Below are 21486 nucleotides of genomic sequence, written 5' to 3'. Positions count from 1 at the left end.
CGGTAAATCTCATTTTGGCCCATCAGCATAAAGCTGGTGACTGTTCTATTGAGACCCTCCGCTAAGTCCTCCCTAAACTCCCAGCATTTAAAATCCTCAAAACAACAACAACAACAACAACAACAAAAACAAAAACAGAAGCCACGGCACTGGCTCAGGAGCATACATACTTCTGCCCCCACAGGCATGGCATCTCCTAAACTCTAAGGGTCCCCATGAGACTTGTAGCCAGGGAGCAGTGGGCAGTGGCAGCTCGTCCTGGGCTCACCCCTGAACCTTTCCCAGGGCCCCCTTTCTCTGACCTCTTAGTGAGCCAAAGCAGCACTGCCCAGGCTCATTTCCCTGCTTGTCCCTGGCCTGTTGCTTCTAGGCCCTTCCTCATTTCACTGTCCCCGGCATTAATAAACATACTCTGAAAATCACCTGCACTCGTGAACTCTTTCCTGTACAAAGTCAAGAACTCACACACTACGGGCGGGCTCCAGGCAGACCTGCTCGGGGCCAGTCCCCCCCTTTCCTGTAACACGTGAGCCTCTCCTGGGGTTGTCCCTGTGTGGGGGATGATCAGCAGAGCAGAATTTAGGCATTCTTGGTTCTGCTGTCACTAACATCTTTCCCCCCTCAACCACTTTACTGGAGTATGGTTGACTCCCCAAAGCTGTAGATATTTAATGTACACAACTTGACGTGTTTGGAGGTTAAGAATACACCTATAAATCCATCATCACTGCCATAAGCGATCCATCACCTCCAGCAGTTTCCTACACACTTTTGGGTTTTTTGGTGGTATGAGCACTCAACTAAGACCTATCTTCCTAGCAAAGTTTTAGGTATATGATATAGTATTTTTAATCATAAATTCCACATCATACAGATTTCCAGGACACCTTGAAATATCATGAAAGTCTCAGCCCACACACAAGAACGTTGATGTGGTGTGTGTGTGGCAGAGCCAGGGGGGTCTTCTAGCAGGCTGTATGATATGGGGTGATGCTCAAGAGGATGGGCTGGAGGCCCAGGTGTGGTGCTAGCACACACTCACTCATGCTCTGCCCGGGCATCGATGGCGTCTGACACTGTCCCGGGCAATGGAGAGACAGTGGTGAACAAAGGAGGTGAGGCCTCCGCCTTCAGGAGCCTCCAGCAGTGGAACAGTAGGAGAACTGCCTACTAACCAAGTGAGCTGAAGCAAATATGGCTCAGGTTCTGTGAGACAGAAAGCAACACCAGTAACTAGATCGGGGGCACTACCCGAGTTAGGGTGGTCAGGAGAGGCCTCTCAGAGGTGTGACTTTTGAGGTGAGATGTGAGTCAGAGGACAACGCAGCAGGTGAAATGGGAGGGAGGAGCATCCCAAGCAAGGGACACCATGCCCAGAGGCCCTGGGACGGTTGGTGAACGTGAAGGACAGAAAGAAGCCACATGGTGATCACCTGGGCAAGAGGAGGGCAGGGAGACCATGCACGTGACCAGAGGCCGGGTCAGGAGAGGGCTGTGGGCTGCAGCTAGCTGCGGGGATCTCTTCCTCTTAACTTGCTATTACAAAAGTCAAAATAGTTTAGTAAATACTCTTATACTCCCCACCTAGATTCAATACTTGTTAATATTGTCTCATGTTTGCTTTCTCTCTGTATTAATATACTTCTTACCAGAGCTATTTGAAAGTGAGTTCCAGACATGATACTTTACCACTAAACACATCAGCCACATCTGCTAAAAATAAGGAGATATTTTCCTATATAACCTTGAATGAATTACCATACCTAAGAAAGGTAATGATTTCCTAATGTCTTCTGATACATAGCCCACGATCAAATTTCCTCAACCGTCTCCAATGTTAGCTGTTTTCTTTTTAAAAATTTCCCTTCAAATCAGGACCAAGCCAAATTTCTCATATTACTTTTGGAGGAGTTTGAATTTTACTTTAGGTGTAAGGAAAGTCACTGGAGGTCACTGGGCAGAAAGAAAATGACACGTTCTAAGTTGCAAGTAGCTCTCCACCATCAAGAGGACACTATTGTGAGGCATGAGTAGAGGCAAGGAGAGCATTAGACAGGCCAAAGCAGTGGCCAAGGGCCAAGGGTGCGTGGCCCAGGCCATAGCACTGGAGATGGCGCACAGAGGTCAGATTTCAAGTTGCTTCTGAGGAAGAGCTGACAAGGGTGGATGGTTGTGAGCTGTGAAGGGAGGAAGGAGAGTGATCTAAAGCAGGTCTGAATCATTTACTGAGATTGGGAAGAGATCTTAATTGTTTTGAACTGACCAAGCTGTTTAAGATGCACTTAAATACATGAGCCAGCAGCTCAGGGGAGAGTTTGCACAGGAGATGGTGGGTTTCGGAGTCATTAGTCCTAGAAGAATGGATAAGGTCACTAGGGAGAAAGCACAGTTAGAGAAAAGGCCAAGGAGAGAACTGTGGGGCACTCTACAGTTAGAGATTTGACAGAGGAAGACCAGCGAAGGAGACTAGAAGAAAGTGCTAGTAAGGCAAGACGAAATGAAATATCAAAGAGATGGACCACAGGTTTTGTAAGATACAGGGCATGGCTTCAATAGGAGCGACTTCAGTGGAAAAGAACAGAGAAATTGGGCAGTAGATAAAGGATGTGGGGTCAGGAGTGGTTTTATTTTTTTTTAAAGATGGTGAAATCTGTAAGTTATATGAATGTCTAACCACTATGCTGCACACCTGAAACTAAACTAACATGATATTAACTGTCAATCGTAAGAGAAAAAAAATAGGTGATGTTAAGATTTGATTGTATGCATCACGGAAATGAGCGGCAGAATGGGAGAAACTGATGCAGGAAAGAGACATTATAGGAGTGTACCATAGAGAAAGAAACAGGATCCCCAGCACAAATGGCAAGGCCACCCTTAGGCCCAGCCTTTTAGAGCAGTAGGAGGGAGGCAGAGTAGGCAGGGACAGGTGCAGGCTGCCTGCAGTGTTTGGGGGTGGAAAGATGAGGTAATGCTCAGCTGATTGCATCTATTTTTCCTTGGCATATGAGGAAAAGCATCAAGTGAGGAAGGGGAGCCAATCTGAGGGGAGAAGATATGAAATAATTGTCCTTAAAAATGGGAAAGTTAATGACTACCAAGAAGTGTGAGAGAATCAAATGGCACTTTTACAATTTATGCTTATAAATTTAAATTAAGTTCAGCCAACAAACTTAGGTCATTTTTTTTTTCCAGCTAGGATCAGCTGGTTACATATAGGCAAGGATTAAGCACAAAGCTGAATTTAATCAGGCCTTAGAGTTTTGCCAGGTGAGGGAGGAGCACTACAAGTGGAAACAGAGCTGGTCTTCATAATCCAAACTGGCGGGAAGGAGAGGGAGGGCCTGAGTGAGAAGAGAAAAGGACCCGTGGCCACACAATACACATTGCTAACCGACTCCATGTTTTTTTTTTTTTGCTTTACCACTGATAACAGGATCTCGATCAAGAACTAATATTTTCTCTTCTAAATCTATTTAGAATGTCATCATGCTGGTGAGAACATTTTTAAAAAATCAAATCTTGATATTTTCTTAGAGTAATTTATTCATTTTTTGCTAAGTGCTTGAAATTTAAAACGGCAACTAACTAATGAGCTCCTGGACTACACCGACTGTACATAATTTAAAACATTTTAATTATGGAAAATTTCAAATACAAAAATAGAGACTAGTGTTATGAGCCCCCATGTTTCAACAATTATAACATTCTGCTGTTCTTCTAACCCCCTCTTTTTCCTTCAAGTATTTTATAGCAAATCCAAGGCATCATATAACATTCCACCTGAAAACACTTGGTATGTATTATCGAGAGATAGGGACTTAAAAAAAAGAGACAGAAACATAACCACAATACCATTATCATACCCAACAAAATTAACAATACTTTAATATAATTTAATACCTAGTCTGAGTTTAATTTTCTGTCTCCAAGGTGTCTTTTTATAATTGGCTATAATAAAGCCTTGTATTATCAAATTTGTCTGACAAATGGTACCTCTCGACAAACATTTGACAATATGTGCCAGAAACTGTGTGCTAGGCAGTCAACGGGGTCTGTAACAGTGACAACTACTCTACTACTGCACCTCTATGAAAACAGGTTACGGACTACCCCGGATCAGGTGCTTCAAGACACAATGAGGGTGGGACTGTTTGCAGCTCTTCGGAGATCCACGTGGGTCTGGGGTCTCACTGTTAGCCAGAGCTCTGAATTCCGGTAGGAAGCCTCCCCTGCAACTCTCTTGCTACCATCTGGTGCACTGCCACAGAGTAGGTGTAAATAATAGTCTGAATCGCCCCCGATCTGGGGTAGTCGGTTATCTGGTTTCATAGAGGTGCGGTAGCACAGTATTTGTCACTACAGACCCCGTTGCCCACCTAGCACACAATTTCTGGTACATAGTGTCAAATATTTGTTGAGAGGTACCACTTCTCAGACAAACTTGATCAACTATTCAGCATCTCTTATATAAAATGTACTGCAATTAATTCTGTAAAGACTTCCAAGGTGGAAGAATGAAATCCCTGTTCAAGGGACTTAAATGTTCGTAGAGAAGATAACATACACACACAAATAACCAGAGTACAAGGTAGAAGCCTGCAAGTGCTCAAAGACAGTACTTGAAATTAAACTGTTTAAAAGCACAGGGGGCTCCCGGGATGATTGGGTTGGTGGACCTGTAACTAAGGGAAAGAGGAGGGGATGGGGCACCAAGTGAGTGAAGTCAGTTCAGGGAGATTGTGGAGAATAACGGGAAATTATTCATGCTGATAAAGACAGAGGGAGAAGGGGATCTGAAGCCGAAAAGTCAAAATTAGCAAAGGTACAAAGAAGGACAACGGTACCAAGGGTTCAGTGACCAGTCCAGTTGCGATGCACTCTTGGATAAAAGACTGCAAAAAGCCTAAGGGATTTATGCTAAGGTATTAGGCTTTGTTTATGAAATATTCGGGTGCCATTAAAGATCATAGCAGAATTATCTCCAAAGACACCCCTTTATCATTCGGCCCCAACAGATGGGCATTAATTATTTTATTTAAGTCATTTAAAAACATTTGGGATGGCTGATTTAGGCATTCTATTCAGTGTGAATATCATAGCCAGAAGAACAAATTTCCAGAGTGTACATTAGCATTATGTGGGAAAACTCCACTAGAATCTAATATAGAAACCCAATCTCAAACCGAATCCCCACATTTCCCTGCAATATTTTGCAGCCTCGGAGTCAAAGACCTTACTGGTTTGGAGACACTAACACAATAGCGATCAATAAATGAACGATCATTTCAGATCACGGCTGAATTATAAAAATGTGTCCATGGGGGTGGTCCCTAAAAACCATCCTTTCTTCTATGTCCCCCAATAAAGTAGCAAGAGATTCTGGGCGCTATTACAATGTACATAAGTGTAACTTTTGAATTTTCCAAAAGCCAAGGCTGTTATTTCCGCGACTGGCTAACATTAATCGGCATTAGAGCTAGCGTTCCTTGAGCTTTCTGGGCCTGCATTCGTAAATGATGCCCTGGAAAGTATCACAGAGTAAAAGCAAACCAAACAAACCTTTCTGAAACCGAGGCCCTTTCCGCCCAAATTGTGCAGCTGGAGGAATACTAACGAACCAAATCTAACCCCACAGGGACGGGTTCGATCCCTTCTCACAGCGACTCCCAAAGGCTACTCAGCCTACCCCACCCCCTACCGTCCTGAGTCACCGGCTCCATACCCTCAGGTTAGCCCGGAGGCCCAGACTCTTGGCCAGGTTCTGCAGGTCACTGTACTTTAAGGAGTCCAGCTCCTCCAGTGAGGGGACGGTCATCGCGGTCTGCAACGCAGGCAACTACACAGGGTATTCGCCACCTCAGCCGCACCGTTCAAAACTCTGGCGCCACTGTAAGCGTTGACCAACCTAAGGGCTATAGACAGTTTAAATTAAGAACGCTGCACTTCCATTGGTTAACAATGTTGAGGGCGGGGTTTCCTGGAGCTGGCCAATAGAAAGGCTGACTCCTCTTATCAAACCCAAGTTCTACCTGACCCCTCACCCAAGCTTAGGCGCTGAAGGGCGTGTGTCCGGCTCCAGGTGTCCAATGAAAACGCAGGAGCCGGGCTTGGGGCGGGGCCTAGTGCCTGTTCGAATCTAGGCGGTGGCCGAGAGAAAATGGCGGCTCGCTCGCGGTGGCATCTCTCCTGTTATGCAAAGCCGCAGGAGGGTGACTTTTGTGATGGCACTAAGACAATTGATGAAACTTCTTTTACGACTTCCATGGAGTGGGACACACAGGTGGTGAAGGGGTCCTCGCCGCTTGGCCCCTCACGAATGGGGACGGAAGAGCCGTCTTTAGGCCCGCAGCTGCCGTCTTGGCTGCAGCCCAAGAGGTGCATTGTGTTCCAGTGCGCGCAATGCCACGCAGTGCTCGCTGACTCGGTGCACCTCGCTTGGGACCTCTCGCGGTCCCTCGGAGCCACTGTCTTCTCCAGTGAGTGGGGGCAGTGTTTGGGGAAGGTGAAGGAGGGTCCCCAAGAGGGTGTTCCAGCTTTCTCTCGGGGTGGCCGAATGCCGGCTGGGATAGAAAACTGGATTAGGACTTGGAAATTAACGCATTGCCAGGGATGGGGGCAAATTTTGTGGACTTGATGAGCCTACCTGGAAGGGGTAGTTTTCCCTTTCAAGGCCCCACAGCTATTCATTCTGACCAGCTTTTCTTTTTTCCCAGGGGTTACAAATAACGTGATTTTGGAAGAGCCCTTTCTAGTTGGCATTGAAGGTTTACTCAAAGGCAGGTACGTACTGAGTTCCAGATGCGACTCTAGTCCCTGACTTGATACTGGAGAACGTAGAACGGACCTGTACAAGGAGAAAACAGTTTCAATTGTGCGCTAGAAGAAAGTTTATTTCATTCTACAGTGCACTGGAAGTATATACTCCTTTTACTTGTTTCAGTCTTCTAAAACCTTGATGCATTAATGAATGGAAAAGTTGTATTTGTGTAGATTTTAAGATCTTCCTGGCCCTGGCTGGTGTGGCTCAGTGGACTGGGTGCTGGCTTCCGAACAGAAAGCTCGCTGGTTCAATTCCCAGTCAGGGCACATGCCTGGGTTGGGGTGGGGGGCAGGTCCCCAGTTGGGGGTGTGGGAGGCAACCAGTCCATGTACCTCTTCACATGTTGATGTCTCTCCCACTCTTTCTCCCTCCCTTCCCTCTAAAAGTAAATAAATAAAATTTCTTTGTAAAAAAAGTCTTTCTGAGGGTCACATATCCCTAGTAGTTGGTGCAAGTGAAGTGAGGCTAAGAAAGCTATATCTAGTAGAACAGTGATTTTTAACCTTTCTCATCTCATGGCACACACAAACTAATTAGTAAAATTCTGTGGTACACCAAAAAAAAAAAAAAATATATATATATATATATATATATATATATATATATATATATATATTGCCAATCTGACGACAGATAGGTATAAATTTGGCTGTTGTGTTGGCTGTTGTCATTCTTTTATTTGACAGTCTAAGGAAAGAGAGGTCAGTGCCCCAGACTAAATAGCCATGTACTGTATATTTCAAAAATTCTTGCTGCACAGCAGTTGAAAAATGCTATTGTAGTAAAGGAAAAAGGAGAAAACTATCTTTTGGTATATAGTGAGAATAACTTATTAGAAAACACACCCTTTGAGGTAACTAGGATTTTTAAGTTTGCATTTAACCTGGAGTTTGTAATAAGCAATGGCAGGACTAATTCTGCTGTAACCCAGAACACTGGGGGACAAACACAGCTGAAGTATATGTTCTTGAATACAGTGATCAGTCCCTGTTACCCATGGTTTTGCTTTCCATGCTTTCAGGTACCCAGGCTCAATCAGTCTGAAAATAATGGAAAATTTCAGAAATACACAATTCATAAGTTTTAAATTGTTCGTCATTCTGAAGAGTGTGATGAAATTTTAAATGTCCTGCTTTTTGTCCAGTGTGTCTATGCTGTATATACTACCTGATGGTTAGTTGTTTACTAGCTGGCTCAATTGTCAGAGTAGTGGTCACAGTGCCAGTGTTTGTGTTCAAGTAATCCTTACTTTACTTAATAACGGTCCCAAAGTGAAAGAGTAGTACTGCTGGCTATTCAAATATAAGAAGAGAAGCTATGCCCTGGCTGGTGTAGCTCAGTGGATTGAGCGTGGGCCTCTGAACCAGGGGATCGTGGTTCGATTCCCAGTCAGGGCACATGCCTGGGTTGCAGGCCATTTCCCAGCGGGAGATGCACGAGAGGCAATCATACATTGATGTATCTCTCCTTTTCTCCTTCCCTTCCCCTCTAAAGATAAATAAATAAAATCTTAAAAAAAAAAAAAAGAAGAGAAGCTGTAACGTGTGTATATGTAGGAAAACACAATATAAATAGGGTTCAGTGCTAGTTGCCTTGCTCAGTTAGGTGGAGCGTTGTTCTGTGCACCCAAGAAAGGGTGTTGTTTCAGTTCCTGGTCCAGGCACATGCCTGTGTTGCAGGTCCATCCCTGTTTGGGGTGTGTGTGGCAGACAATCAACGGATGTTTCTGTCTCTCCCCATCCCCCCATCCCCTCTCTTCCCTTCTCTCTCTAAAATAAATCAATAAATATGTTTTGGGGTGAGGATATATATGTATATAAATAGTTTAGTACTATCCATGGTTTCAGCATTCCTTGGGAGTCTTAGAATATAAGTCTGGTGTGGTTCAGTGGACTGAGCACCATCCTGTGGACCCAAAAGGTCACCATTTTGGTTCTTGGTCAGAGCACATGCCTGGGTTGTGGGCCAGGTCCCCTGTTGGGAGCGTGGAGAGGCAACCAATCAATGTTTTTCTCACATATTGATGTTTCTCTCCCTCTCTTTCATTCTCCTTTCACCTCTTTAAAAATAAATACAATTTTTTTTAAAAAAGTATCTACTGAGGATAAGGGGTACTACTGTATTGCCTAGTAAACTTTGCATCTTGCCTGTACTGTGATTTACAAGTGACAACAAAGTGCTCAGTGAATTTAGTATGATAAGGCTCCTCAATTTTGAGTGTTGGCTTTAACAGCAAGATAGTTCATTCTAACCAGTTTGGTTCGGTTTTAGGGTTAAAGTATAGGGATTCTTCTATGCTTTAGTTAGTAACCAGGAAGAGTTCTGTTGCTCCACTTTCCCAGCTGAATGACTCTATCTTTACTGGAGTGTCCTCTTCCCACCTAAAGGGAACAGAGGGGAGGAGTGGTGGGCTGCTTGGAATGGGACCCTATGGGGTCAGAGACAGAAGCTCCCTGAATGTCACCTTAGAAGGAGGATAATGCACCTAGACCCATGCTGTTCAGTGCTGTAACCACTAGCCACATCTAGTTATTCAGCACTGTGGCCATTCTGACTTGAGATATGCTGTGAGTGCAAAATACATACTGGATTTTGAACACTTGGTACCAAAAAGTTAATATTTAGAAATAATGATTACTTTTTGATATATTGGGTAGCATAAAACATATTAAAAATAATTTCACCTGCTTAAAAATTATTTTTAACTGATAGAATTTTAAATTACTTAATGTGGCTCACGTATTCCTGTTGAACAGTTCTGATCTAGATGGTTTATACAACGCTGGAGGGAAAGAACCACGTATCTGGGTATTTTTGGAATAAGGACAGCAGCGGGACTTGGCAGGAAGAGACTTATTGTCAGGAATTTGCTTGTGCAGTTATGGAGGATGAGAAGTCTCAGAGCTGTAGTTAGCAAGCTGGATACACCAGAGAGCCATTTGTTTATCTCCAGTCCAAGTTCATGGGCCTGAAAACCAGGGGAGCGAGCCAAAGGGATAAGTTCTAGTCCAGAAGCCAGCAGGCTCTAGAGCCAAGCGGAGCCTACATTTCAGTTTAAGTCCAAAGGCAGGATGAAGGACCAATGCTAGAGTTCAAAGCAGTCAGGCAAGAGATCCCTCTTACTTTTGAGAGAGTCGGTCTTTTGTTCTAGTCCAGCACTGATGAGATGAGGGCCACCCACCTGGGTCTGCGCAGTCTGCTTTACTCAGTCTGCTGACTGAAATGTTAATCTCTTTCAAAAGCACCCTCAGAAACACATTTGAGATGATGTTTGACAAAATAACTGGGCACACTGTGGCTCACTTAAGTTGACATACAGAATTTAACTATTACTTTTTTTTTTTTTTTAAATTTAAGATTTTATTTATTTATCTTTAGAGGGGAAGGGAAGGAGAGAAGGAGAGAAACATCAATGTATGGTTGCCTTTCATGCATCCCCTGCTGGGAACTGGCCTGCAGGGAACCTGCCTGCAACCCCAGTATGTGCCCTGACTGGGATCGAACCGCAATTGTCTGGTTCGCAGGCCCGCGCTCAATCCACTGAGCTACACCAGCCAGAGCTAACTATTACTTATTAACTTGGCACCCACATGTATCTCTTAAAACCATACTTAATCTTCAAATAAAGATAATAAGATCGTAATTGTGTAACATGGTGCAACTATTTTACATATAACTGAAAATGAACCAACCCCTTCTCCAGAAAAGGGGGTAAAGTCTGTAACTGATGTTTACTTTTCTCCTTGCTTTCTCATAACTTAAATACTATGGTACAAATTTAACAGTAATGTTATAGATAATATACTTTAATGTTACATGATAAGGGAATAAGAAAGGGAAGAAAACGCATATACACACAGACATTCATAACAAAATACAGTGGAAATAAATACTCATGACAGTTACAGCTCTCTTTTCTATAACTGGTCATGTGGTCATAGCTGCTGTTTGTAACTACCTTCTTCTGCTCATTGTGTATTCCTTCTGCCTTCAGCAAGCACTCCACTGGCCATAGTTCTTTACCTGGTGTCGGGGTACAAACCTTTGTGAAGGACCTGAGCCATTAGCAGACTAATATTCAGTTAAAATGACCACAGCCGACCCAACAGCCAATATTATACCTATTTTTTTCTCAGATTGGCAAAAAATATATTTTTTGGTGTCCCACAAAATTTTAGTAATTAGTTTATGTGTGCTATGAGATGAAAAATGTTGGAAGGTCTATAGTTATTATGCTTTGTTTGATGTAATTAATTTCTACATAGGATTTAATTCAAATTAATGCAACTTTATTTCTTGGCTGGCTTTGTGGTTGCCATCATCACAAAAATTGCAATACTACATGTGAAGTATAGGACTTCATTCACCAATAAATTTAGTATATTTTGTTGCTTGGGTTTTTTAGTATGCATTGATATGAATCTGTTTCTTTTTAGCCATGTGATTTTTGTACTCAATTTTACTCCATACAGATTTCTTCTCTTACCAAGCCACTTTAAAATTGCCTTCAAAAATAAAACTAAAAAGTAAATAAAATTACTTTCAGTACATGCATAAGGTAATATGATTTAGTTTTCCTAAAACATTTCTTTGTAATATTTGGATGTTCGTGTATACGAGTAAATATGGTAAATGACTTACCCAAGTGGTATAACTAACACTAAAATCAACATTTCCTGATTCTTCATCCAGTAGTGTTTCAGAGGATGAAGAAAAAGAAAATGGATGGCTTGCTAGAGTAATAGGATTCTTTTTCTTTTTAAAAAGTTTTTTCATCTGCAAAATAAACATCCTTGTTTGAATGCTATTAATAAATTGTTTAGTAAGGCCTAGTCAACTTGATTGCTCATTGGTAGATAATTTAAATGGTCATGTGTAGTTTTGTATGTTTAAATGTTAATCTGATTAGTTAGCTCCTTTTCTGCTTTCCAGACATAAATTACTTTTCTCTGTTGAAGTGACGGTTGTGCATCCATAATTTTTTTAAATGATATATTTTTTTCCATTACCATTTAGTTCCCCCCCACAGTCACCACATTGTTGTCCATGACCATGAGTCCTTTTTCCATGGTTTCTTTTGTGGCCGAAATCTACAAGGTTATCTGTCATCTAAGGTGTCATTATATTAAAATCTGAGTTAACCTTTCTTGAATGTGACAGTCCTATGATAGCATAGTTTTGGGGAATGCTTTCAGAGACTGGTTGTTTTCTATTTGCTTCTGATTTTCTTTCTTACCCGTATTCTGCTTTTTTTTTCTTCCAGCACTTACAACCTCTTATTCTGTAGTTCCTGTGGGATTCCCATTGGTTTCCATCTGTATTCTACCCATGCTGCCCTGGCTGCCTTGAGAGGACACTTCTGCCTTTCCAGTGACAAAATGATGTGGTGAGTAGACTTAGATATTCTTTTTTATTTTTTTTAAGAATTTATTTATTTTTAGAGAGGGGAAGAGAGGGAGAAAGACATCAATCAGTCGCCTATCCAATGTGCCCTGACCAGGAACCAAACCCACAACCTAAGCATGTGCTCTAACTGGGAATCAACTGGCAATGTTTTGCTTTGCAGAGTGACACTCAATCAACTGAGTTGCCCTGGTCAGGGCAATTTCTTAATCTTTAAAGTGAGTTGGACCCAAAGGTCTGTGTAGTCTTTTTAATTAAGTAGAAATTGGGAAAGTATAGATAGGTAGCATGAGTCTGGGAAGATAGTAAATCTATACCTGTGTGTATCAAAATGAATTTGGTTGCCAGTCACAGAAAGGCTAACAGTGGCTTTCACAACTCAGGGTGGGGGTGTTTATCCACTCTGGGAGTCTTCTAGTGGCTCAGCCATGACAAGGCTCTGGGTTGGCATCACTGCCGGAATTATCCATAGACAGCAGCCTCCCCACCTGGAAGGAAAAGGATAAGGGAAGTATGGGAATATAGGGAAAGGTCTTCTTTTATCAGCAAAATAATTATTGGCCAGAGCTATGTCACACGATTTCCTTAAGCTGGGTAAACAAGTCTGTGGAAATAGGGAACAAAATTGCCATAGTTGGCTTAGAACAATTATGGTTCAGCTCTAGGACAGAGTGCACTGCTGCCCTAAACAGAGTCTTGGCTCCATTAACACCAAAGAACTGAGGAATGGCTTCTGGATAGGCAACCAACAGTTGTCATGTGATTATTTTTCTTCTAACCGTGCTGCAGTATCTACTGTAGAGTGGGAAGCTTAGACTCCTCACGATTATGTGATCCTGGTTTTTGTCTAGTTTTTCCTGGGATAATTTTGTCTTGTGTATTCCTGGCTAGCAAGGGCTGGGATGAGGAACTTGGCTTGCTGATGGCTTGTTACTTGAGAATTTGTTTTTCCTACATGATACATTATGAATCTTGAAGTGAAAATCAGTAAGAAGGCAGTCTTTACTTGACAGATATTGCCTGAGAGGGCAAGTTTGGTTCATTGATAATCTGAACTATAATACAGTACTAAAACTTTGTTTTCTGCCTAGCTACCTCTTAGAAACGAAAGCCATCGTAAGTGCATCTGAGGTGGATATTCACAACATGCCTCTACCGGAAAAGATTGCAGAGGTAAAATTTCATAATTGTTGTATGTTTCCTTTAATCTAGACAACTCCTGATAATTTCTACTAATAAACTTGGAGGCGATGAAGTGATGTGATACTCGAACTATTCTTTTTTTTCCTCCCCCCAGCAGTTCTTTATACTTGCTTTGACATACCTTATTGAATTTGTGACACAGCAAAATATTAAAGTCCTGTTGAAAGGTCTAGTTCAGGGGAAGCTGGAAAGCCACTCCACTCCCTCGTTCCTCTACTCTCTGTCCTGTGCCAGGAGTGGATGCTGTCATCGTGCACAGATCTGTCCTCTTTGCACATGACATATACTTAGATGTCTTAGAGGAAAGAGTGGTAAAATGACCATTAAGAATTCTTATTTAAGCCCTGGCTGGTGTAGCTCAGTGGATTGAGCATGGGCCTGTGAACCAGACAATCGCAGTTCGATTCCCGGTCAGGGCACATTCCTGGGTTGCAGGCCAGTTCCCTGCAGGCCAATTCCCAGCAGGGGATGCATGAAAGGCAACCATACATTGATGTTTCTCTCCCTCTCTCCTTCCCTTTCCCTCTAAAGATAAATAAATAAAATCTTAAAAAAAAATAATAATAATTCTTATTTAACTTCTGGCCAAGATGGAGGCGTAGGTGGAAACACTGTGTCTCCTCGCACAACCAAGTTTAAAGACAACAAAGTTTTAGTAACAAAAATGCAACCAAAATACAGAAATTTGAACTGTATGGAGGTCCGACAACAACAAACCATTCACCCAGACCGGTAAGAGGGGCGGAGTCATCAGCTGGCAGAGTAGGTTCATACAGGAAAAAGTGGTCAGACTGACCCAGACGCGCAGGTGTTGGTTGGCAGATCCCAGGTGTGGGGTGGCAACAGGCAGACCCAGTGAGGGCGCAAGGTGGCTGGCTGACTGCAGTCACACATTCGCGCTCAGATAAACCAGGCAAAGGAGTGAGCAGGGAGACAGACCACGCAGGCTAGGGCCCCAGCGATGGGAATTAAAGCCTAAAAGCACTAGTTGGAAAAACTTTCAGGGTCGAGGTGCTGGGAGAAGCTCCCAGGCTCACAGTTTGTTGGAGAGACTCACGGGGTACTGGAGGGTGCACAGGCCCACACACCCAGGAGCCGGCACCAGAGGTGCCAGGTTTGCTTGCGAGAGACAGCAAAGGGGACCGAAATCCGAGAGAGCAGAACAGACGCCATTGCCCCTCTCTGACCTCACAACCCAGCAACCCAGGTGTTCACACTGGTGAACACCTAAGGCTCCACCCCTCTTACATAACAGGCACGAACAGACCAAAACATTATGGCTCAAGAAGAATAGCTCGAAGCCCCAGAGCCAATAATTCTCAGCAACCAAGAGATAGCCAACCTATCAGATGCACAATTCAAAACACTGGTGATCAGGATGCTCTCAGAACTGGTTGATTTTAGTCACAAATTAGAGGAACAAATGAAGGCTAAACTAATCGAAATGAAGGGAAATGCACAGGAAACCAATAGTGATGGAAAGGAAACTGGGACTCAAATCAAGGGAGTGGACCAGAAGGAAGAAAAAAATGACCAAACAGAAAAGAATGAAGAAAGAAGAATTAAAAAAAAAGGAGGAGAGGTTTAGGAACCTCCAGGACATCTTTAAATGTTCCAACATCCGAATTATAGGGGTACCAGAAGGGGAAGATGAAGAGCGACCAGTGGAACACTTATTTGAACAAATAATAAAGGAGAACCTCCCCAATCTGGCAAAGGAAATAGACTTCCAGGAAGTCCAGGAAGCTCAGAGAGCCCCAAAGCAGTTGGACCCAAGAAGGAACACACCAAGGCACATCATAATTACATTAGCCAAGATTAAAATGAAAGAATTCTAGAAGCAGCAAGAGATAAGGGGACAGTCACCTACAAAGGAGTTCCCATCAGACTGTCAGCTGATTTCTCCAAAGAGACCTTCCAGGCAAGAAGGGGCTGGAAAGAAGTATTCTAAGTCATGAAACCCAAAGACCTACATCCAAGATTGCTCTGTCCGCCCAAGCTTTCATTTAGAATGGAAGGGCTGATAAAGTGCTTCTCAGATAAGATCAAATTCAAGGAGTTCATCATCACCAAGCCCTCATTATATGAAATGTTAAAGGGACTTATCTAAGAGCAAGAAGTTAAAAAATATGAACAGTGAAAGGACAGTAAACTCACAATTAAGAACCACACCTAAAACAAAAGCAAACTAAGAGGACAGCTAGATCAGGAGTGGAACCATAGAAATGAAGATCACATGGAGGGTTAGCAACAGGGGAGTGGGAGGAGGAAAAGCGGGGAGAAGGCACAGAAAATAAGTAGCATAGATGGTAGGTAGAAAATAGGGGGAGGGCAAAAATAGTATGGGAAATATAGAATCTAAAGAACTGGAGACACATGGTCATAAAAGGGAATGGTGGGGAAGGGGTGTGCAGGGGGGAATGGGACAACTGTAATGGCATAATCAATAAAATATATTTTAAAAAAATTCTTATTTAAGTGGGTTTTTACTAGTGGTTGATGGTTTTGAGTTAAAGCAACTTTGTTTTGGTAGCTTGTCTCTTGGTGGAAATTTGGTTATAATTTTACTACCTGCAGAAAAATTTGTTGATTTTGTTCTTAGAAGTGTTAATAGTTTATTCCTTGCTAGTTACACATTTAACAGGGAATCAGATGGAATGCAGTTGCTAGTGTTTTGCTTTGTGTCACAAATTCAATAAGGTATGTCAAACCAAGTTTAAAGAATTGTGGTAAAAATTAGGAGACACAAAGTATGACCCATACACAGAATAAAAAGCAGGCATCAGAAACTACCTTTTAAGTGGCCCAAATATTGGACTTAGAAGGAAAAGCCTTCAAAGCAGCTATTATTAGTTGGCCCCAAAAACTAAAGAAAACCATGCTTAAAGAAGTAAAGGAGCTTTTTTGGCCAGAACTTCCATCTTTTATTAATTTGCCAAAACGATTGAGACAAAGGGAAAGAGGAGAGGTACCCACTCTGTGTTCTCTAGGCCTTTAAGAAAACAGGGAGTTGCTCCTCTGGCCACATACATGAGAATCTACAAGAAAAGTGATATTGCAGGCATCAAGGGAATGGGCACTGTTTAAAAAGGAATGCCCCAGAGACATTCCCATGGCAAAACTGGAAAAGTCTACATGGCCACCCAGCATGCAGTGGGCACTGTTGTAAACAAACAAGGGCCATGTTCTTGCCAAGAGAGTTAATGCACATATTAGCATATAAAGCTCTCTAAGAGCCAAGATAGCTTCCTGAAACAGGTAAAGGAAAATGATCAGAAAAGGAAGGACACTGAAGAGAAAGGTACCTGGGTTCAGCTGAGGCCTCAGCCTGCACCACCCAGAGGAGCAACACCGCGTGAGAACCAGTGGGAAGGAGCCTGGGCTGCTGGAGCCCATCCCCTAGGAGTTCATGGCATGATGAGTGTGGAAAAGTAAAAGGCTTCTGTATTGATTTTTTTCCAAAAGAAAAAAATGTAAGGCGACCATGTCTCATTAAATAGAGAATATCCCTGTGCTGGTTAGGTGGCTTAGCTGAAGAGTTTTCCAGTACACCAGAGGTTCAGTCCTCAGCTAGGGTGCGTATGGGAGACAACCAATTGATATTTCTCTCTGTTTCTCACCCTTTCTCCATCCCTCCCTTCCTCTCTTTATCTAAAATCAATAAATATGTCCTCAAGTGAGGATTCAAAAAAAAAACCCCAAAATAGAGAATATCCCTAAAGAGAGAGGAATTATAAAAAATACATAATAAAAATTTTATGAGTTGAAAAGTACAATAGCTGAAACAAAAGATTCACTAGGGGGCTCAGTTGAACTGTTCAAAGAAAGAATCAGCTAACTTGGAGATACAGACTGATGATCTCATGCAGTCTGAAGAGGAGAGAAACTGAACAGAAATGAACTGAATGAACCTAAGAGACCTGCTGGACATATCAAGTACACATAAATACACTGGTAATGAGGCTACAAATCGGAGAGGAGAGAAAAACTATTCTCTCCTTCTATCAGCAGTAGAAAAACTGTTCAAGGAAATAATGGTTGAAAAATTTTCAAATTGATGGGAAACATGAATCCACATATTTGCAAGCTCAAGAAGGATAAATGCAGAGACCTGTACCCCAGCACATCATAGTAAAAGTGTTGGAATATACACTGAAAATAATCTTGAAAGGAGAAAAAAAAATTATCCCATCCAAGAGCACCCCAATAAGATAATAGCAAATATTTTTATTAACCCTGACTTCAGCAGAAGGCTGTTATTCATTATTCTGTATTCCATGATAAATTTATAAGTTTATTGAGTCTAAGTACATACCGCATGCTGAGTACACCATGATGTTAGATTCTAAATACAGCTACTTTAAGGTGCAAGAACTATTGAAAATTAGTGAATTGCAATAAATATCTCTTCTAAACCTGGGAAGCAGAGCTACTTTTGATCATTAGCAGAATATTAAAGTCATTTTTTTTGTACTATGAACAGAGTTAGAAAAAATATGTATTCTTGCCACTGGAAAAGGAAAGGAAGACTAGTTGATGCTTCTCTCCACAAGTTCTACTTTATTCTTGTCTTCTCAGTTTTTGGAGTTTCAGCCTGATGATAGGATTAGGCAAGGAGGAGACAAGCAGTGATGTTCAGCAGCAATAGATGGTCTTTTTTCATGTGAAACTTTGTATCTGAGTATCTTATTGTACTCTTATATTTATATACATTTCTTTTGGAAATAGAACAAATGTATTAATAAATGTGTTGAAACACTGCCAGTTCCCAGTAACTAGCTTGAATTTGAAATGACTTCTAGAATCAGCAAATTGAGAGATAAGTTCATGATGCCCTGATATGTGTATATTTCTCTCCCCAGCTGAAAGAGAAGATAATGTTAATGCATAGTCACTTAAATTCACTGATGGAGATGTTGAAGGAAGTGGCTCCTGACCAGTCCAAGGCAGAAAACTGATCCAGAACCAGAGTCTGAGTACCAGGGTCAGGCCTTACTGCTATCTTCAAAAAACAGGTGCTGTGTGATAATTTCTTGAGAAAGATTGACTTCAAGAATGGACAGCAAATACAGTTTATTATGTTTACCTCTTTGCTGATTTTCCAAGTGATCTGTGAAGCTGTTTCTCGAAGATGAGAAACTAAGGAGACTTCTGTCCAGGTTTCATAGCTATTTGCCTTCAGAAATTATTTTAGCTTTCTTACCAGTTTCATAATAATTTCTTAAAACATCTTCAATTTCACATTTAGGGATTAAGAGGCAGTGTGCCGTGCTCCGATCTAAAGAGGCTTGTGAAAATAAAGTACTTAATGCTGACTATTGTGATTCCTACATGGAGCAGTTATATGAATACTGACAGTCTTTTTTTTTTAATGTAAAATATAGGTATATACATATTCTATAGATAATATTCAATAAGTTGGACAATACACAATTTTTCACTTTTCAATTAGAAGCTGAGTTTAATAAGGTAATGAGTAATAAATCATTAGACATTCACCGAAATGCTATGGGGCTTTTTTGTATTTGGCTGTACATAGCACTTTGGCTCACAGCAGCTGTAGTAAGGGTTCGAAGAAAAGGGACATAGAATTACAAGCACACGTAGCAGGTAACTGAACTGGCCTCGGGGGTCAAGTGAAGTTTCAGCGGTGGTCTGAAAGGCAAGTAGGAGTTAACGAGGTGGAGGAACAGCCTATTCAAAGGCCCTGTAAAGCTCTTAGAAGAAGTCCTGCAGCAGTTCTGGTAGCCAGAGACCAGAATGTGCAAGGTCTTGCTGGACTCTGGAAGGCTGTTTGTTTTTATCCCAAGAGTAATGAGAAACCCTGGAAGAATTTTCAGAGGACTGTGGCAGGCTCAGATCCTGAGAACCTCTTGATGGCTGTCCTGTGGAGAATGGGTGGGAGGGGCTAACACTGGCACAATCAACACATGGGACCAAGGGGTAGTGCTTAGAGAAGTTAACTTGGTTCAGATGTAGCTAGATTTTTTTAAAAGCAGATTCTTTCCATTTTATACTGCAAAAGGATATTTCCTTTGAAATATTTTAAGTTGTTGAAAATTCTGATTTGCTTTATGCTTTTGAGTTGCAAAATCTGGCTTTGTAAGCAAGGGTGTAAAGCCTCTGGCAACAAACAGTATCAGAAAATTAGCACTATATTGAATCGTCTGAGGTTTTTTACTGTATGTCGGTCTATCTGTCTCAAAATATTTCCTTGATCTCAATTAAAAAGCTGTTCTTATGTAGGTATTTTCTTTAACTTCTGGATCTGCCATTTGGTAGACTTTCAACAGAAAATTAAATGCTTGAACCTGACATCAAATTAAGCTGGCTGGTTTTAAAGAGACTTTTTTTTCCAAATGCAAATTATATGCTCACTTAGAAAACATGCAGGTATAGGTATGTGACAAAATTAAGCCTGTACACGTTCCCTTTCCATTTTTGAGAGGCATGATATAGCATGCTGAGAAGTGGGCAAGCTCTGGAGCCAAACAATTTGGTTTCAGATTGTGCCCTGGATACTTACTAGCTATGAACTTGAAGAATTGACTGAAGCCATTCTTGTAAAATAGGGATTAAAAACTAGGGATATAGTGTGGATTTAAAACAAGTTAATGAATACACCTAAGATAATCAGTGTAGGGAACTGCCCTGCCTGGGTTCAGAAGCTGTAACCCCCCTGCCCCCACTACGGCTAAGGCTGAATAAAGGACCTTGGGACCATAAGCCACTAAGGACACAAAGCTTATCTTCCTGGCAAAGGTGCCACCTCTGCCCCTTTTACTTCACCCTGCTTGGCCCCGGGCAGATGACTGTTTAGCCAATAACAGGTAAGATTCCTTAAGGGAGGGTTGACCTAAGACAGGCATGTGATCAATGTGGAGGCCCTCAAGGAAGGACTTGGGGTTGTACAGAAAAAGAGGGTGATGAATCCTCACCCCTTGGCTTTTACATAGCCTGAGTCCTCATTCTGTCTTTGAGAAGTCTCCCAATCTCTTAGCTGCCTTACTTCCCCTGCCTAATTTAAGCCTGAAACAAAGACAGAGGGTGGTGCAGCCCTGGGCAAGCAGAGCGGTCCCCCTGGGGCAATTAGCCCTAAGAAGGAATGCATAAAATCCTGTGAAACCTGTTTTGCTAAGAATGCCCTCGATTTTCTGGTTGAGGGTCCCAGCATGAAATGAGTTTCCCAAAGTTTTATAGCCCTCTAGCTAACTGATCCTGATCCAGAATAAGCCCTCACAGTTCTTTGTATGTTGTCTAGTTCTTTGTATGTTTGATCACTACTGCCTGACAATGATTGATGAACTTTATCTGTATTCCTATGCAAATCGAACCCAATAAAAGCCCATTGAAGAACAGGCTCAAGGCCCTTCTCTGAGAGACTGGCCACCTTTCCTCCCTCAGCAGATCACGTCTTGGTAGACTTATTCTTATCTGTGATGGTTGGGGAGGTGCTGCTGGGAAAAGCTCCCCCACAAATCAGAGCAATGCTTGGTATAGTAAGTGCTCAATAAACTAGCTATTACAACCTTCATGTGTGTGGATATACATATACAGGCATAAAGGCAATTATATTTTTAACATTATACTGCAACCTGCTTTTCACACAATAAATGTCATGGACAACTTTCTCTAGCAGCCCATATACAAATTATTTCATTCATTTTTATTTTTTTAAATTTTTATTTTATTGATTATGCCATTACAGTTGTTATTTCATTCATTTTTAACATTAACTCAGTAATACAAATATATCAGAATTTAATCATTCTTATAGTCGATCCTTGTATATATGTGTATCTGTACTGATATTTCTGTAAGAGTGACTTTTAAAGTAGTACAGTGTCAAAGGACATGTGCATTTACAATTTTGATATTACTCCTTTCATAAATGTCATACTAGTTGATATTCTCACAAGTAGCTGACTTTTTAAATGTGCTTTAGGTAGTGTAAGAGCCCCTCTCAGAGTCGAACAAACATTGATGATAGAGTGGCTGACACTAACAGATTCTAAGGCTACTTTACTAAAGTTTGATACCACGTATCATTGTATATT

At 41.8% G+C, this 21486-nt stretch overlaps 2 protein-coding genes across 6 annotated transcripts in view; one reads left to right on the top strand and one right to left on the bottom strand.

Moving 5' to 3' along the window:
• NUSAP1 (nucleolar and spindle associated protein 1) overlaps positions 1–12642 on the bottom strand; it is a 36188-nt gene extending 23546 nt beyond the window's left edge. For 3 of the 5 annotated variants that reach the window (XM_037161784.2, XM_037161788.2, XM_037161787.2), the window contains exons 1-3: positions 12544–12640; positions 6792–6847; positions 5726–5915 (exon numbers count right to left, since the gene is read on the bottom strand). In XM_037161784.2, the coding sequence (XP_037017679.2) occupies positions 5726–5818 (93 nt within the window). In that variant the 5' untranslated portion in view covers positions 5819–5915; positions 6792–6847; positions 12544–12640. Of the gene's footprint in view, positions 1–5725; positions 5916–6791; positions 6848–12543 lie in introns of all 5 variants that reach the window. The other 2 variants (XM_037161785.2, XM_037161786.2) reach the window with 2 other exon arrangements.
• Positions 6114–20963, top strand: OIP5 (Opa interacting protein 5). The gene is made up of 5 exons (XM_037161789.2): positions 6114–6479; positions 6717–6783; positions 12087–12209; positions 13318–13399; positions 18292–20963. Exons 1-5 carry the CDS (start codon positions 6161–6163, stop codon positions 18385–18387), a joined length of 687 nt encoding a protein of 228 aa, XP_037017684.2. The 5' UTR covers positions 6114–6160; the 3' UTR covers positions 18388–20963.
• The last annotated feature ends 523 nt before the right edge of the window (positions 20964–21486 follow it).

This window comes from Artibeus jamaicensis, unplaced genomic scaffold (assembly GCF_021234435.1).
Source record: "Artibeus jamaicensis isolate MK-2021 breed Jamaican fruit bat unplaced genomic scaffold, CSHL_Jam_final contig_1132, whole genome shotgun sequence".
In the NCBI taxonomy this organism is placed as follows: domain Eukaryota; kingdom Metazoa; phylum Chordata; class Mammalia; order Chiroptera; family Phyllostomidae; genus Artibeus; species Artibeus jamaicensis.
The sequence above is the reverse complement of the archived record's forward strand: the minus strand, read 5'-3'. Positions and strand labels throughout refer to the sequence as shown.

What these genes read in the sequence shown, in the direction of transcription:
- OIP5 (XM_037161789.2), top strand. Translation starts at nt 6,161, where the DNA reads ATGGCGGCTCGCTCGCGGTGGCATCTCTCCTGTTATGCAAAGCCGCAG. An exon ending in CGGAGCCACTGTCTTCTCCA is followed by an intron (nt 6,480 to 6,716) that starts GTGAGTGGGGGC and finishes CTTTTTTCCCAG; the next exon opens with GGGTTACAAATAACGTGATT. An exon ending in TCCAGTGACAAAATGATGTG is followed by an intron (nt 12,210 to 13,317) that starts GTGAGTAGACTT and finishes TTTTCTGCCTAG; the next exon opens with CTACCTCTTAGAAACGAAAG.